The sequence below is a fragment of the Ixodes scapularis genome, unplaced genomic scaffold (assembly GCF_016920785.2).
Source record: "Ixodes scapularis isolate PalLabHiFi unplaced genomic scaffold, ASM1692078v2 PGA_scaffold8__174_contigs__length_109621045, whole genome shotgun sequence".
Lineage (NCBI taxonomy): Eukaryota > Metazoa > Arthropoda > Arachnida > Ixodida > Ixodidae > Ixodes > Ixodes scapularis.
Genome location: NW_024609883.1, coordinates 49,451,654 through 49,470,250, shown reverse-complemented (window position 1 = coordinate 49,470,250; position 18,597 = coordinate 49,451,654). Strand labels below are relative to the sequence as shown.

General features: G+C 45.7%; 1 protein-coding gene across 1 annotated transcript; it reads left to right on the top strand.

The window, feature by feature from the left end:
• The first annotated feature begins 10,203 nt into the window (after positions 1 to 10,203).
• On the top strand, positions 10,204 to 18,388 carry LOC8032012 (gastrula zinc finger protein XlCGF57.1). Its single transcript, XM_040212386.3, has 2 exons — positions 10,204 to 10,555; positions 14,268 to 18,388. The coding sequence occupies exons 1-2, from the start codon at positions 10,204 to 10,206 to the stop codon at positions 14,801 to 14,803; spliced, it is 888 nt and encodes a 295-aa protein (XP_040068320.1). The 3' UTR covers positions 14,804 to 18,388.
• The last annotated feature ends 209 nt before the right edge of the window (positions 18,389 to 18,597 follow it).

The window sequence follows — 18,597 nt, the reverse complement described above, 5'->3', positions numbered from 1 at the left end:
GTGTTTAGATGGACTTTGATAGCTGGGTGGCTTTCGATATAGCTTGAGTGTTCATTGTGCAAATTGGTGTGGTATTTGTGTATTTGTTTATTGTGCTTACATGGGCCAAAGCATATTTTTAAAGTTAAAGTATATAAACATTAAAATACATGTAGTGATTAGCAAATGATAGAAATTATGTGCAAGAGAGCGTAAAATAAAAGCGGGTAACATGTGCAGAATGGTCTTAAGAACATGTGAACAAGGGTTGCCACAGAAGGATATAATTGGATCTAAATACATTGTTTACGGGATGGTGATCCTAGCTGATGTGTATGGAATAAATGAACAAGAGGAGGAGTTTGCGTAACAAAGGGGAAGCTCATGTTGATTGTTGACGCAAGAGTGATAAGCTGGCATTGAAATAAGATGGCCTCGTAAACATTTACAATTGCAAACCTTGTGAAATGGGCAAACGTCAACAACTGTAATATATGGTACCACAGAATGAACTGCATTATTCTGAGTGCTGTAACCTTTTTCTTACTGAATGACTTTGGCATGCTCAATATTTTACAAAGTAAAATGTGAAAATATTTCACAGGCACAAAATTTTGCGATCGAGTTTGATATGCCGCATATTCATTCCATGAAGTTTGTGTTTGCCCGATTTATTTTTCGCGACATCGTTTAGGAAAAACTCGCGAAAATTGGGTCCTCGCAAAAAAAGAGTCGTTTACTGTGTTTTTTTTTTTTTATGCGTCAAAATGCTTCAATGAAACTGCCAGTTTGACTGCCTTCCAACTCTGTACTCATCACAGCTTTATCTTTTCCCTCTCCCTCTCCCGCCCCTTCCCAGCCAACGACGAACGAGAACCCATCGGAGACGCTCACGCACACGACCTCGAGGCAGCCGAAAGGCTTCCGCACCTTTCGCTGCGACGACTGCGCCTTGTCCTTCCACAACGAGAACAGCATGACGCGCCACCGTCTGCACCACGCCAAGCCGCCGTGGCTGCAGTGCGGCACGTGCGGGGAGAAGTTCTCGGAGCACGGCTCGCTCTTCAAGCACGTGCGGTGCCACTACAGCGCCAAGCCGTACCAGTGCGACGTGTGTTCCGCCCGGTTCAAGGACGAGCCGCACCTCCAGCGCCACTTGTGGATTCATGCCGGTGAGCAACTCTTTCCGTGCCACCTGTGCCTGGATGCATTTGAACGCAAGTGCTCGCTGCACGCTCGCCTCAAGAGTCACGCGCGCAAGGATCAATGGACCCCTTTTCGGTAAGCCCCTGCGAAAGCATACATCCTCTCCCCCGGCCTACCTGCCAGCGCCGTTTTTGGAGGGCCCCGTTTCGCGCTATGTTTTGTGGCTCTCTTGAAAGGGGTGCAGGAATGAAGTAATTGCTCCACGTGCCCTTGGCGCGACAACTTAGATTCTGAAATTAAAATTTACGTGAGGTGATGAGCTGTCCTAAACTTAAGAGGCAGGGCGAACTGGAGTACGCCCTTTCTTGTAATGCAATTGTTTTGCTGTTTTGTTACCTCAATGCCTGCTAGACCTTGGGCAGAAAGGTGTGATGCAGTTATTCTGGTCCATTCCATGCTTGTTGTCATCATCTTTTCCTAGCTTTGGTTCCCCGTTCGCAAGTTCCTCCTTGCATCTTCTTTATTTGAGGAGGAAGGAGAAAGGTAAAGCTGAACGAGCGCTTTTCAGGTTACGTGGCCCTTGAAGGGCCCTCGATTAATTCCTTATAAAGGAGTGTCCAAACAGGACACTACAAAACTCACGACTCCGGCAAACTGTGAAAATTGAAGCGGACGCTTCTATTTTTACGGTCTGTCGGAGTCGTGAAAATGTTTGCAGGAGTCGTGAAAATTTTTACGATCATGACTGCTCTCCTCTTCAGATTGACGTCACACGCCACCTGCGTCTGGCTCACCTCGCCAACGCCCTGGCGTACCGCCGTCGCCTCGGCTCGAAGGCCAAGAGGTCCGGCTTTGGGTGGATTTGGGACATTCCTGTGCGAAGGGTGCGTTTCGCCTGCCTCGGATCTGCTTTTTTTGTCGAGATTCTTTTTCGTCGTGATGGCGTCCGATGCGGTTCCGTATTGTGAGCGGAGGTCTTGAGCGATTGAACGACAGCCAACAGAGCGTGTGAGTGGCTCTCCGGACCCACGTGATAAGCAGAGCAAGGCCGCCGTGGAGGAAGTGAGGGGGAGATTTGACGGAGGGAAGTTTCCCTTCGGGAAGAATTGACGGAGGGAAATTTCCCTCCAACGGCCGGAAGTGGATCGCGGCAGAGCGCGGCACGATTTGCCGGAGTCGTGAGTTTTGTAGTGTCCTGTTTGGACACCCCTTAACTTGTTGATCTTACGCAAAATATGCAACATTGAGGGAAAAACGTAATTCAGAGTCTCGCTTTTGGCCAATGTGCAGTGTGTATTTCTGCTCTACGGGGCAAAGCGTATAACGCACGTGTGTGGAATGCGCGGCATTTCTGTGACCTGGAAACCTGTTTCAAGTTCTTTTTTTGTTTTCACGCTTACGATTGCTTTACGCTTCCTTTGGAAATCGACGAGTGTCAGTCCATTGTGGAAGTGTTTTAAAAACTACCAAGATAAGCTGTTGGGTTCGTTGGGTGAACATGTAATAAGAATGCATGTAATGTGTGAAATGAAAGCAAGTAGTGAACAGAAAGAAAAAGAAATGCAAATGGGTCGTTATGTTTAGAGAGCATATGTTTAGTCTGCCAGATTATGGCAACATTGTTAGACACTGTACATATGAAATTTAGCTCTGACAGGACCACCATGAGCCTGAGATCTTTAAACCCTTAACCGTATTGGACAAGCGACGTGCAATAAAAATTAAAGACAGCAGTTGAGAGTCAAAAACTGCCAAAAATGAAGAACGGCTAAGGGGTTAATGGGACGATACAACAATTTTTGGGCTTCCACTAGATACTCCTTGGAATCGCCTATTCCCTGACATCTATGACCTATGAAACACGCAATAGATTTTTCTCCGCACAACGGCAGTTGCAGAAAAAAAGAAAAGCGAGCAGCGTTCATGTGCAGGATCTGGAGACAATCGTATGCCGCCAATGTTACTCATAGCCACGGGTCAAGGTGTTAGTGAAGCACAAGCACGCACCGAGTTCGACACATTGTTAAGGCCCGTTCACACTCTTGTGACCGACTTCGACTGAGATAGACCAGACCGGTTTTTAAGCCTTTTGCGACTTCTTAGGTCTGAATGCAATGCAGCGGAGCTGGTCCTAAGAAGTCGCAAGAGGCTTAAAAACCGGTCTGGTCTCTCTCTGTCTAACTCGGTCGCAAGAGTGTGAACGGGCCTTCAAGGTTTGACTATTCCCGTCATAAGTGCGATAGGGCACAAGCCACTACCCGAATGCATGTCAAGGCGTCGATTGTCACGAGCCCGAGTCAAATGCTCACGCAGTGCTGGTGTCCACCGTGTGAGCCGCACTTAAATATCGTCACCGCTGGGATCGCAAAGCTCGACGACAAAATCTTGGGGATCGCGTTGTCGACAACGCGGACAATGCGGTTCCCACAACCTTGTCGTCAAGTTTTGTGAAGGAGAGACTGAAAGGAGACGTCTGCTTTTACCCTCAAAATTATGCGGCGACAAAGAAACTTTCTGGTCAGTGGCATTGCGTGCGAGTATACCTGGGTATTGCTAGTGCCTATAGACCGTTCCATTTAGCGCTCTCTGGGCGGCACCATTTTGTTCGACCGCAGCGCCCTCTCCACACATCCGGGAAGTTCAGTGGGTTTGGCGGGGTAAAACGAGAGAGAGGGCACGCGCCCGACTCCGCTAGCAGACGACAAACCGGGAGGTTGCCGTTCTCCATCTTTGGGCTGTATCGGCGGGCAGTACGGAACATCGAACTCTCTTTCGTTACTGCCGTTGTGAAGTGGTTTTGTTCTTAGAATAGTTGTGGTACTCCAAAATTAGCCTATAGCTCTCTGTTGTTCTATTTTGCTAAATGATCAACTAGCACATCTTTTTTCCGTTACTTAAATAGCAGTTGGGTCAGCCGGCCGTACTACCCTCAACTACTGCTTGTATTGCGGCAGGAGAGCACGTTTTATATATTATTTCAGACTTCCACTCATTGTCGCTAAAAGCCTACACCAGTACGAACTTTTGTATAGTAAAAAAGGTGCAGCAACCGGATTTACTTTTCGCCAAAGAGACCGGCCAATCTGACACAGTTTTCCCTATTTTTGTTTTTTATTTGCACGCAGGTAACAGTGCAATTGGACCCTGTGAGTCTTTTTATCTAGCATAATATTACACAACTGGCATACCAAAATCTGCGCTTGAAAGTTCCAAAATGACGCAATTTTAAACAGAGTTTGCACGCCAGCCGGACGCTAGCTACAGCCCACTTGGCGGAGCGGACGACATCCGGGGTGAGAGGGGAAGTGCATTTTTTTCTCTTTTACCCTCTCTGCTATGACCCTAATGGAACGGTCTATAGGCTTGCGCAAAGTGAGAAACATTCCTACCCAATGTCGGCCCCCTTTAGTGTGCATCGCGCGGCAGCAATTGCACGGGCCCAGATAGAGACAGACAGGGGTGGGGATGGAATCCAGAATCCTTGGGTTCTGCAGCACGAGCTTTCGCCCCACATACTATGAGCTGCGGTGTGTTAGCACACTTTGCCACCAGTTCTCCAAGTTATGCTGGGCAAGCAAAGCAGGTGTGGCAATTGCTGGCTCCTCCCAGCTGCCAAAAGTAGTCCCACGCTTGCTGTTTCACTATTGCCATGGTACCATCTGTAAGCTGGCAGCAGTGCCACAACCAGGGTGGAGAATAAAAAACGAGACAATTTAAATCGCAATTTATATTGGGGTTCAAACCAGACCGGTTTTACTAGGATGATCTAGGTTGAAACTTTTCCGCGAAATTAATCCCCAAAACATTTTTTATTCACCGTTTGTCATTTGATGCTCTCCGTGTGCATTTGTTTCATATTTAAATCGAGGATTCATTCAGCCAGAAAGATACATATCGGCATGATGAGGAACAGCGCAAAAGGGACAGGACACAAAGTAGAAGGAAAGCACAGTACATACACTGACTAACAACCAAAGGTATACTATAACTTCCACGCGCGCACAGTGGCCCGCACAAGCTGTTCTTTCTCTTTCAAAAGAGATAAATGCTAATAAAGAAAGAAACAGCGGCACTAGAAGGACGTAGCAAAACGCGTGACCAGAATACATATTAAAAAATATTAAAATTCTGACAGCGGCACGAGAAAACAATAAGAGCATGCGCTGCGTACACTCCATGTTCGCACCACGTGCACACCGCGTTCAGGACACAAATTAGACCTTTACAGCTCGTGTGTGCAGTAAACTAAGGGCGGTCACAATTGAGAAATTCTAATTCCCTATTGGGTCAGATGCACTGACGCGACACTAATGCAGTGATCTGGTCCACAGGCAAGTATATGCGCTGCTTCCATGATCTCTCTCTTCAATTTGCCCCTCATGCGTCCCACCACCTTTGTGTTCAACGCAGGAGAACACCCACAATCCCTGCAGCGTATAGGTAGATGGTAACCGTGACCACTGCCAAGCGATTATTTTCTCGTGCCGCTGTCAGAATTTTAATATTTTTTAATATTTATTCTGGTCACGCGTTTTGCTACATCCTTTTAGTGCCTGCCGCTCTTCTCCGTGCCTGCCGCCGATCGCTGTGAGCAGACGACGCTTCACTTTAGAGTTTGAAGTTCTTTTAAGGCACTTTCAACAATCTCAAATTCCTTGAAATGGTGTGAGGTTGAAGAGAGCGCGCAGTGGACTTTTCTGAGCGACAGGAGAGGCCATGTCGCAGCAGTTTCTGCGTGAAAGGCTGCCCTGGCGGAGTCACAACCGAAACTATGGTACACAGACAATAAACCCAATTGTCCTGACCGTTTCACGATTTCCTTTTCGAAGTCTGAGGTCGCTGGGCGCCTAAGAATAAGAACTTCGTCCGATTCCCTGACTAACCGATCATCCTCAGTGCTACTTGTGCCGAGCGCCGCCAGCACCGCCATGTTTTCCACGGGGGGAATAAAAAACCAGGAGGCAACATTATCTCGAACTCCGATTTTCGGTATTTCAAAAACGAGGGCCGTAGTGCTTTCGGAATTTGCTTTAAGAAACATGTTTTACAAATGCTGTTATTAAATAATATAGAAATGTCGCTCACAAAGCTTCTAAATTTGTCATTTTTGACATCACAAATTAGAAAAGGTGAGGAGGTTAGAAGAGGGAGAAAAAGGCGCCAAAGATAAACAGGTGCTTCCGAGAAACCAAAAATTCTAACTAACAGTAAACTAAAACAGTAAACTTTCGTCAGTTCGACCTCGGTTAATTTGACTTTCCATTTAATTCGATCGTGTTTAAAAGTCCCGGCGAGCGCCGATACACTTCTATGGGAGGAAAAGTTTGATAGTTTGAACTCGGGAAGACTCCGCATCGGATAATTCGTCTCGAGCAAATGCGCGCGGGCTCATGTTGTACAGCACCACTGCAGAAAAACAACCAACGTACAGCAAAACACGGGACTCTTTGCTGCAAATGCCGAACGTGTGCAAATATGCGCCTGCTCCCCTACGCCGTTGAGATGGACCGTAGCGAATAACACGAGCCAATGCAACCAATCTGGCGTGGAGTAGCGCGTAGAACTTGGCTAGCACGTGCGGGCGTGGAGGTAGAGCACGCTCTCAAAGCACTTTTCTGTAGAACCCACACCAGAGAACACAGGATCTCTTTTCTTTATTTTTTTGTTACCAACGGTTTGGTTGTTTGTCGCCAAAGTCGGCTTGTTAAGCTTTCTCAGCGCACGCTTTCAAAGCGCTTTTCTGTAGCATTGTGTGCAGTCCTTGCGCACTGAAAAGCGCCAAATCTTTTTACCTTTTTCTTTATTTTTTTTTATTTTTTTATTTTTTTTTTTGTTGACAGACTGGCTGCTTAATGCCAAAATCAATTCTTATGCTTTTTATTTTCGCTTTTTTTTTTAGCATGCTTTTTTCTGCAGCATGCTTTTGGACACGCATTTTAAGTGCCGACAACAGCATACCATCCGTGAGTACTTTGGACAATAAAAGGAAGTTTAATTTTAAATGTTTTTCTGTCCTTTTTTTAATTCAATCATTCGAATAATTCAACCAAATTTCAAGTTTCAAAGTTCAAATTAACAAAAGTTTACTGTATTAAGGTCTGTTATAATGAGTTCATACTGAATAACTGGCTTCCAACTGATATTCATCGCAGCTTGCATCTTCCCATCCCCCCTTCCCAGCTGATGACGATCAAGGACCAGACGAAGACAGGACCTCAATGCGGCCAATGGGCATCCGCATGTTCCGCTGCTATGTGCGTGGCTACGGGACCCACAACGAGAACGCCGTGAAGACCGTGCTGCACCACCGCAAAGACCACGTGAGGATGAAGCTCCTGCAGTGCCGGGTGTGCGATTCGGGAGCAAGGGACAGATGGACTCCCTGCGGACCCACACGGGGGGACGGCCGTTCGCCTGTGGAGTGCGCGGCATTTCGTTCAGCAAGAGGACTATGCTGCTCTACCACGCCAAGGGGCACACCGGGGAGATGTCGTTTGCGTGCCACCTGTTAACGTTCGTCTGTGAGTGCTCGTCACAGAAGCTCCTCGAGACCCACGAGCTCAAGTAGCGGCGGCGGGACACAATTGTTTTCTTTTTAAATGCGTAGGGTTTAGTGTCACAATTTTTCGTCCATGGCATGTGACCTCGATGATGCCAAAGTGTCATTGTGACATCATCCCATAGCTGCTCTAAATGCATAGTAATATTTTTAGTCTAGGACTATACGACACCTTGAGCTCACATGACAGTTCGAAGTCATGGTGTTTACGCGAGTCGACCTGGCGTCGCAAAAGGCCCTTCTCGGCAAAGGCCTTACTTTAGAATGCCTTTGGGAAATGCCGAAAAAACAGCCGATTTTTTTGCTTTTCTTATTTGTACCATTTGCTTTTTTTGGAGCATGCACCGGATTCAGTACAAAAGAACCGTGTCGCATGTCATGCAGTTGCCACGATAAATCAGTCTTCTGTGTGAGGTGGTAAGCTCTTCTGAACTGTTGCCTTTCTAGTGAGGCTGAACTGGAATGCACCCTTTTTTTGTGGTGATATTGTTTTCTTATGTGGACCTGGTTCTACATTGTCCAGTTGACTTAGGGTGGGAATATGATGTAATTAGCTGCACTTCTTGCAAGTTGCCAATACTCAGAAGAAAGAGGTTAGAAAGTAGTCCCGTTTGAGTCACCCTTTTTTCGTGTCTTATAGGGCTGCACGTAACAATAGATCAAGTATGTACGCCGCAGACACACCATTTGTATTTTGTTTTGGTTCTCATCTGAGCACACAATTTCTGTTAAAACAGTTGCCCAGGGGGCAATAAAACAGTAACATTGCACTTTCCTTTTTTCTTTTTTTTTTTCTGAGCAGTGCTGTTTGTACGGTGAAAAGTGCGAAGCAGTGTTTTTCACAAAACATCTTTGCACGAAAATGATTTGAGGAGTCTAGTTGTTTATTATTGTCATGTTGCTTTCTGGGGTTTTGAGGTAGTCTGTGTTGATGAGAGAGATCAAGGATAGCTGACCCAGTGTCATAATCATTACTATTTTTTTTTTTTTTTTTCCTTGGGAATTCAAAAACAGGTGTTTATAGAAGCCATTTGAGAATGAGTTGCTTTGCTGGATGGCTATCATGTAGCTTGAGCAGTAATTTTGCAAAATATTTTATATCTTTATTTATTTGTTTATTTTGCATGCACACATGTGCCAGATCATTGTAAAAAATGTTCTAAAGTATACAAACACTAAAGATAGATACAGTTCTATGCTAACAATAGAAATTACACATGCGGCTCGGAGCGTAATGTGAAAGCCTGTGCAGAATCATCGCCAAAATATGTGAACAAGGGTTGCCACAAAAGAAAATAATCAGATGTAGATACAGTTTTTATGGGTGGTGATTCTAGTTATTTGATGTACAGTAAAACCTCATTATAACAAAATGGGATATAACAAACTAATGGATATAACAAAGCAATCATAATTCCCCTTGCTTGCTAGTAGAGGGAAGAAATGGACATCTAACAAATTAATGGTTATAAAGAAATAATTGCAACCGCTCCTTCAACTTTGTCATAACGAGGTTTTACTGTATATGGGATGAATGGGCAGAAAAATTAGTTTTTGTGCAGAGAGGAAGTTTATCTTCATGTTGATGGTTGACACAAGTGATAAGCAGGCATTGAATTAAAGTGACCACGTAAACATTTATGATAGTAAACCTTGTGGAGTAGACAAGGATGAACAACTGATACGTAGTATGAGACAATGAACGACATTATTTTGAGTACTACAGCCTTTTTTAACTTGTTTGCTGTAAATGACTATTTTGGTGGGCTCAACATTCTGCAAATTTTGTGAGTGTGGGATTTGGAAATCTTTCGTGAGTACTGAATTACACAATTTAGTGGGATATGCTACGTATTCGTTACTGCAGGGTGGTACAGTCATGTGATTTCTCAACGTTTTTCAGGCTAAACCCATGAACATGAGCTCCTTGCAAAAATTCAGTTTACGGTAGTTACGGTAGTTTGTAGTGTAGAGGTGCCTCAGTTAAACTGCCGTCTTAACAGCCTTCCAACTTGTGCTTACCACAGCTTCATCTTTCTCTTCCCCTTTGAGGGGGTGAGGAGGGAAAGATTTGCACTACCCAGCCAGGTATGTGCTTTATTACATGAAGTATTTACACATGCCTGCCTGCTATAGTCCTTGGCATACTGCAGTTACAACCTTGCTTGCATTAGCAGCTACACTAGCATTGTGTGTTTGTCCGTTTTTGTATTTTCCCAGTCTCGGGTTTTGGATTCGGTTCACCAGCTAGCCTGTGTTTTGTTTTCTCTCGCAACACTGAATTTCTAGTGTCAAGGTGTTGCCTCAGTCTAACCGGCTGTGTAACTGTCTTCCACCTGGTACTCGACTCGGCTTCATCTTCTCCCTCCACCTCCCTCTCCCCCTTCTCCCTCCCAGCTGATGTTGAACAAGAATCCGACAGAGACGTTGCCGAAAAAAAGACCCCGAGGCCGCTGAAGGGAATCTGCATCTTCAGCTGCAACATCTGTGGCTTCTTTATCTCCAACAAGAACCGCGCGATGCGCCACCGCTTGCTTCATTTCGAGCCACGGTGTGGCACGTGCGGCGAGGAGTTTGCCCTGCACGCCTCGCTGGTCGAGCACGTGCAGTCCCACTTCAGCACCAAGCCGTACCAGTGTGTCCTGTGCCTCTTGCGGTTTAAAAACGAGGGGCACCTGAAGGGCCACGTACGGACGCACACGGGAGAGCGGCCGTTCGCCTGTGGAGTGTGCGATGCTAAGTTCCTCCGGAAGCACACCCTTGCGTTGCATGCCAAGAGGCACACGGGGGAGAGGTCGTTTGCTTGCCACCTGTGCCCGGAGGCATTCATACGCAAGTGTTCGCTGCAGGTTCACCTCAAGAGCCACGAGCGCAAGTAGTAGTTTCAGTGTCCATCACTGGTGGCATAGTGGAGTTGTATCTCTCTCTTCTCTTTTTTTTTGTCTGTCTGTACGGTTTATCTTGGGGTTGCATTGGAATTGGTTCAGAGTATGCCTTCAACAGAACAATGTAATTATCTTCATCTATTCTAAGCTGGTTATCTTGATCTATTTCAAGCTTCTCGTTCCTAGGTTTTTCTTGCAGCTTCAGTGCGCAAAGAAGGCAAAATAAAAGCAGCACCAACTATAACTGACTAGTTCTTGAAAGGCACTTCATTCATAACCTGCTGCGACTATCTTCAAATACCGAGCATCCGCCCATTCCACAATAAGTGCCCACCCCTATGTTTTGCAACGTTCGGAAAATACTCAAAGGACGAATCTTTACATATTGTTAAACTTAGTAGCACTCATCCCCCAGTTTTACGTGATTATCTTCAAATTTTGAGTGGGCAGTTGCTGAGGATCTTGAGGTACATTAAAAGCCGACAGCATTAGAGAAAATCTGACTTGGGTGTTTGCATTTTGTCTGCACATTGTGTTTTGCTATGAGGTGAGGCATAATAGGTCTGTGGAACAAGCAGCACTTCTATGACTGATTACTGCGTCGAGGTCCTCTTCGTTTTCGTGCTGTCACTGTCTTTGTGCTCTAGAAGTTGACAAGCGTTGGGCCTTTGTGGCAGTGTCTTTAGTGTTCTGTCTCCACAGGCTGTTGTTAAGCTAAATCAAAAGTCGTCTATTGCCTACTGCCGCTTGCTTCCTTCCTCACTTGCATTCACGTGAAACTTGCTCTTCCAGAGTCGCTTCCAATGTACGTACCAAGAGACTTGGACTCTGCTGCAGGTCACAAGCAGTGGAGTTAGAGAGTTTATGGCTCTACTGCCACATGCCCAGAACATGGATGTAGATTAATTTGAGGAGTTCTGCAACTGCCAATCCTGAAAAGAAAGAGATATGGGAACATGGCCACCTTTGAACTGCCATTTCTCTGTATATATAGGAAACTGCTGTTTTCTTGTAAGCGACCGTTTATCGTCAGTGCATAGATTTGATCTGGCAAATACTAAAAAACACTTCAGTACAAATACTGAAAAAACCTTCAAACAGTGAGAAACCTGCACAACGGAAGTGTTCCAGGCCTACCTCATAGATGGCACTAGTGTGTTCTTCAGAGAGCCTAGATTTAAGAGTAAGTGCAATTTAAATCAGGGTGTTTACAGTTTCATGGTGGACGCCTCCTGCGCTGATTAAGTGCATGAGCGCATGCGTGCGTCATCAAGTTGTGAGAAGGGTGGCGGAGGGAACAGCAGGACGATCAACGGTTTTGCATTCTCCTCGCAGATTGCATTGCAAAGGTTGTGCATAAAGTGTGTGACCTCGATCAGGCAGTCGGAAATGCTGTCAAGTCTAGGTACACTAATAGTGTTCCATTGTCAATGTATACTGCACACATAGTATTCAACATTTTCTTTTTTTTTTTTCTGATCTGAGGACACAAGTTTTGTTTAAGCACTCATTTGGAGGGCAATGAAACGGTAACATTGCAGTTGGATACAGCTTTGCGTGGCTGGACATTGTTTCCTCATTGTTAGTACTAGTGTTTGGATGGAACAGCGTGGATATACAGTCACACCCACAGACACACAAGAAGGAAAGACTCGCAGCGCTGACTAACAACTTGGTGATATATTTCTTCTTCCTCAAATCATCATTGTCTCCTCCTCCGCTGTTAAAGAGAACATTTAAAATTTTTAAACACCAGAAGTTGATAAACATTAATAAATAAATAATAAATTTATTTATAATAAATAGCAATAATGAGAAGATGATGACGATTTGAGGAAGAAGAAATCTATCACTGAGTTGTTAGTCAGCGCTGCAAGTCTGTTTCCTTTTTGTGTGCCTGTGAGTGTGACTGTATATCTGCGGTGTTCCGTCCAAGCATGACTTACCAACTAGCGCAAGCATCCACATTATGAAGCTAGTACTAGTGTCCCAATTTCAGTAGTGAGCAGAGCGAACCACCAGTGTTTTTCAAAACGTCTTGGCACAAAAATAGTTGGAGGCATCGCCTTTCTTCATTTTCGTCTTGTTTCTTGTGGTTGCGAGCAGCCTGTTTTGACGAAACGGAGTGACGGTGACTGACCAAATGCGATAACTGTCGCAACATCAGTTTTTTTTTGTATGTTTTGGGTGCTTTTGAAAGCTATTTTAGAATATGAGTTGCTTGTTCGTTTTGCTTGGTTAATTTCTGTAGTCGCTTACAGAATGGGAATGGCCGAGCCTGGCCTCCAGCATGCACCCGTTGCCTTCCGTCGTGCTTTGGCCGTACATGCACACACGCTTGAAGCTTGTGAGACGCTGAAGTGCTACTGAAAGTAGGAAGCACGTGTTGATGACGGAACAAATGAAAGTCCTTCCTGCTGTTCTAATCCTGTCGATAACTAAATGGTTTCAAATATGGGTTGGGTGTTAAAACTTTCCTTTTTTTGGTTTCCAATGTAATTTACAGGCTAGCTGGCAAGGTTAACTTTGTCGCTTGTAATTCCCCTAGTTCACAAAGATGCAAGGTGCAAAACTCCTAATTTCCTCCAAGTTAATGTTCCAGCCTTTCATTTTCTGCACGTTGGGTCGTCGAAAATGTTGTGTAACTGTCGCAAATTAAATTGACCTCCGGTTTGCTGGTTGTGCGAATGCTTGGTCATCTCTCGATGTGCGTGTAGTCAGAGTTGTGTACGTTGCGTATGTTACATGCTGCTGCGTGTTACCCTCCTTTTGTCATCGAGTTATTGAAAAGTTCATTGTCAAGAGGATGCAATGTAACTGGTGCCATGCCCGAAGCAGCATCCAAGCACACCACTTCGTGCGGTGCGATAGTCTCGTCTTGTGCTAATACCTTTGTCTTTCTTTCCCACGACCAGATGAAAGGGCGCAACACGTCGACAGTGACCTCGACGAAGGCGCTGGCTTAATGCATCCGAAGGGATTTCCCAGCTTAAGCTCTGACGTCTGTGGATGCACCACCAGGAATGAAAACGTCACGACCTCCACCACCGAGCTTCAGAGGTCGCAGTGCCACATTTTTGAAAGAAGGGCAATACATAGTCACTAATATGACTAGTACACCCCTAAAAGGGTGCACCAGTACAAATGCCTACGGAGTTCACTACCTTGTTTCTTGTTTTGTCACACATTAGCCTCGTATTCTGTGATGACCGATCACCCTTATTCTCCCACCGCAGCCCCGTGGGTTTGGTGGAGCTTTAAGTGTTTTCCTTTTATTTTCTGATGCACTTCCCGAGTTGGACACGTTTTCGTGATGATGTAGATTTTCACGTGACCAAAAAGGCAATGTGTTTACATAGTTTCATTTCAACGTCTTGTGTGCCACACCATTGTCTCATACCAACCTAGGCCCGAGAAAAAGGTTCCAGTGCTCAGCACAGGAAAGATGCACATTGCCCGTCCGAGTTTGCACTCAATTACATGGATCCCGTCGCGCACTCCTGCCTGCTATTCACCAAAGTGTACTGCAGTTAAAACTCTGTTTGCATTATCAGCTACACTATGTCTTTGTCCATTTTCCCAGTCTCGCATTAATATGGAATTAGTTCACTAGCCTGCCTGTGGTTTTTCCCTCGCTACACCAAGTTCCTAGTGTCAAGATGCCTCAATTCAAGAGACTGTGTAACTGCCTTCCAATTGATACTTATCAGAGCTTCATTTTCCCCTCCTCCCCCCTCCCCCCCCCCCCCCAGCCCAGGACGAGCAAGAACCTGAGGAAGACATCACCGGAGACAAGGCCTCGAAGCAGCTGAAGGGGTTTTATACCTTCAGCTGCGACATGTGCAACTTCTCCTATTACAACGAGAACCGCGTGATGCGCCACCGTGTGAACCACGTCACACCGCCGCGGCTGCAGTGCCACGTGTGCGGCATGGAGTTCTCGCTGCTCGCCGCGCTGGTCGAGCACGTGCGATGCCACTTCAGCGCCAAGCCGTACCAGTGCGACGTGTGCTCCGCGCGGTTCCGGAACCACGGACACGTCAAGGACCACCTGCGCATCCACACCGGGGAGCGGCCGTTCGTCTGCGAGGTCTGCGGTAGGAGGTTCGGGAAGAAGACCAACCTGGCGAACCACGCGAGGATGCACACGGGGCAGAAGCCGTTTGCGTGCCACCTGTGCCCGTTTGCGTTCCTGCGCAAGCGCTCGCTGCAGGACCACCTCAAGACCCACTAGCGCAATTAGCGGCCGGAGTGTCTATAACATGTGGTTGCTTTTGTGAAAGGCAGCTGCACTGGCGTTACAGCGGCGTCTGGAATGCCTTTCCAACGAGTGCTTTCGCCGCATCCTAAAAAGTGATCCCTTGATTTTTGCTCGACGACGTCGTAAAAGTGCCATGTTGCCAGCCGCGATTCTGGGAGCTTCAACTTTTTTAATCAACGGCCAGGATCACAATGTCTGACAACATGAGTCGCCGGTTTCTATGACATCATTTGTTGTCTCTTTGGGACCACTTTTTATGTACGGACAAGATAAAAACCAAACATGACATGGCAGTAGGGTTTTTTTTTTTTTTTTTTTTTTTTTTTTTTGTACCATTTATTTTTTTGGGGATTATCTTGGAATTGGTGCATGTGCAGAGTATTGCGACATGTGCGCACTTGGCACGATGGCTTGGAACTGAAAATCTGAAAGTAGAACTGACTAGGCTGTAAGCTATTCTAAACTGTTGTCTCTCAAGGAAAGGAGAACTTGAATGGTTTAAATACAGCATTTCTTTCTGATGAGACTTTTTTTTTAATGATGTTTTGTCGATTTTGTTACAAAAATTTCTCGTTGATTTATGGTTCTAAGATGTGGTGTCATTGTCTTTGTTTTTTCCGAGCTCATTCTCGTCGTGTGTCCGAGCTTCTGTTCCTCTTTTCCAACGTTTTCTTTTTGCGCCTTTTTCTTTTTGAGATCGAGACTGAAGGCAAAGTGAAAAGAAAATCGACGCTTTTCATGTTTAGTTCTTTAAAGGCTCTGTCAGTTCTGTGCTCATAACTAAAGGTTCATTCCCACCGTGGAGTTCCTCAGCACGTGACATTTCTGCGAAACCGAGATTTCGCACATTCAGTTAGTTCACACGTCGAGTTTGACGCACAAAAACTGCGACATGTACACATGCGTAAGAATTTTGCCAAACTCTGTCGTCTGCGCCGGTAATATTATAGGAATTTCGCAGCAAATGATATGAGGTACGCACAGTGTGAAGAGACTGCTTAATTAATACCACTCGACAAACTTCGTCGGATTTGGCTCACTCATTGTACTAGGCCTGTTAGCCCGAGGAAAGACTGCAGACGTCAAAAAAATACGGATGATCTCAAAGTGTTTTGTAAGTTTGGCCCCACTAAAAGGCGAGTTATCCCCAGTCATCACGTCTATAAGTACTTGAACTCATCGCGATTTTCGACTAATCTTCACTGCGCCACCCGTACACACCACTTCTCCGCTTGTTTCTCACCGCCATGTTTGTGTTCTTTTTTTTTTTTCAACTTTGGCTCGGATACAGGATCAGCCAAAAGTCAGGCTCCTCCAAAATCTCGCTTCGCCCGAAAGATTGGACGTTGCGGCGAGGTCGAACAGCCATTGGCAGCTTCCGCGTTTCTCCTTCGGGTGTTTGACGGGCCTCGGTACAGTTTCAGCATAATCTCGCTTCCAGAGCGAGGAGTGCGATCATCCTTTTTTGGATGCGCAAATCTTCGCCTGTCTCGTTCATACAGTGCATCTGTTCCCAAGATGTGAATAGACCTTTACTGTGGTTTGGCACGAAATTAAATACTTCAGAGCAGTCGTTCCCAAACTTTTCGATCTCAAGGAACCCCTAATAACTCGACTGATAGCCAAGGAAACCTTCGCAGTCTCTGTATTGATGCAGGAAAGTTACGTTTAGGCCTACGGACCTTATAAATGCCAATGCACGTGGAGGCAATATTTGGCACTTCAAAACGCATCAATGCGTTGCTCAGATATTAAAAAATTGCGCTTAAACTGGAAGACTACTTTGTTGGGGGGCATACATGGCCGACAGAATTTGGAAGATTCTGGATCCCCTGGGGGTTATCTGGGGAGCCCCTGGGTTCCAGGAATCCAGTTTGAGAACTCCTGCTTTACAGAACATTGTGTGTATTGCAGCTCTGTGAATTAAAGCGTAATGTGTGTGTGGAACGCTCGGCACTCGTGGGACTTTGCGAGCTGTGTCGAGTTGCTTTCTTTTTGCTCAGGACGGCTTCGTGCTTTCTGTGAAAGTCGACCAGCGTCGTGCCATTGTGGCAGTGTCTTCAGTAGCCAGTCATTAGGAGCTGTCATAATGCTAAATTACATAACCATCGCCTGCTGCCGACTGCTTTTCTCGCTCGCATTTTCGTGAACTGTGCTCCTCGAGGGTGGCTTTCAACGTACGCACCGAAAAGCTTGACTCCACCACCTGTTGCAAGCCACAGTTGGAATTTATGGCTCTTACTGCCGCGTGCCCGGAAGATAAGTGCACTAATTTGTGAAATTATGAAGCTGTCTATCTTAAAAAGGAAGCGATGGAGAAAAAAGCTCCCTTTGAGCTGCTGTTTCTCCATTCTGCGTAGATAAGGAACGGAGACAGTTTGCCGGTTGCGCACATTGTGTTCGTCATTTTCTTCTTGGCTCCGATCTGGGCACACAATTTCTGTTTACACACTCGCACGGAGGGCAATAAAATGGTAATATTCCGATTAAGCATAGTTCTGTTTGGCTGTACTTTTGTTTTTTTTGTGAGCAGTGCCTCAGTTTCTGCAGTGAAAACAGCACCTGTAAAATTAGAAGAGTGCTGCTTTTCTTAGTTTTCATGTTCCTTCTTGTGATTGTGGGGGGGGGTTTGTGTTGATAAAATGAAGTAAGCTTGACTCAACATCATAATCATCACTACATTGGCTTTCTTCTTTAACACTTGAAAACCCGGTGCCAATGCACATTCGGTGAAAATTTGAGCTTTCTGTGTGCTGTCACAGATTTTTCCAGTTTGCTTTACAGCTTAAACACCGTAGCCACCTTACATATACCAAAAGGCCTGTCTCCACCACTTGTTGCAAGCAGTGGGGTCGGGATTTATGGCTCTTTCTGCCGTCAGGTACTTGTGGCTGTTACTGATACATGAAAAGAACTTGAAGAGACGAGTTTACAAGATTCCAAGACTGTTGGAAGGAAGCGACAGGAAAATTGCTTGCTTTGACCTTCCAAAGTTTCTTCATATTGCATGAACGAAGTATGTAGAAAGTTTGCATATTGCACGTATTGTATTCGTCATTTGTTTTCATCTGAGCGCTCTCTGATAAGCACTCATCGCGAGGGCAATAAAGGGTAATGTTAGAGTTGGGGTCGCTTCTGTGTACCTGTGCTTTCCTTATGAGCAGTGGCCTCGTTTCTGCAGCGAACCAGTAAGATGAATGTCTTATAAAATGTCTGTGTACAAACATTATTGGGGCCTTGATTTCATGTTGCTGCTTGTGGTTGTGAAGCAATCTGTGTTGATAGAATGGAGTAAGGGTGACTGCAACTCAACATCCATTATCACTGCGTTCACTGTTGCTTGAAAACCCAATGCCATACTCAATGCTCTTTTCAACTTCCTTTCTCCCGACCAGCTGACAAAGAATGAGGTTGACATTGGCCTCAGCAAAGACGCTACCCATTTCAGCCGAAGTGCTTTTGCGTCTTCAGCTGAGACGTCTGCAAGAACGAAAGCATGATGACCTGCCGCCGCAGAAACCACTCTGCGCCACAGTAGCTTCAGTACACCATGTACAAAAGAAGGGCCATTCACAATCACTATTGAGGAATTCCCCTCAAGGATACAGAACAGTTTGGGGGTACTTATTGTTGGTATCTTGGGCGTGCAAGCACCTGCTCGTATCTCCTGCACTAAAGGCGCGAGCGTGAAGTGCTTTTGGAACGCTCCATATTGACCGAGAGAATTCTATGATATCTTGTACAGCATGCCCCGGAAGGTAACACCA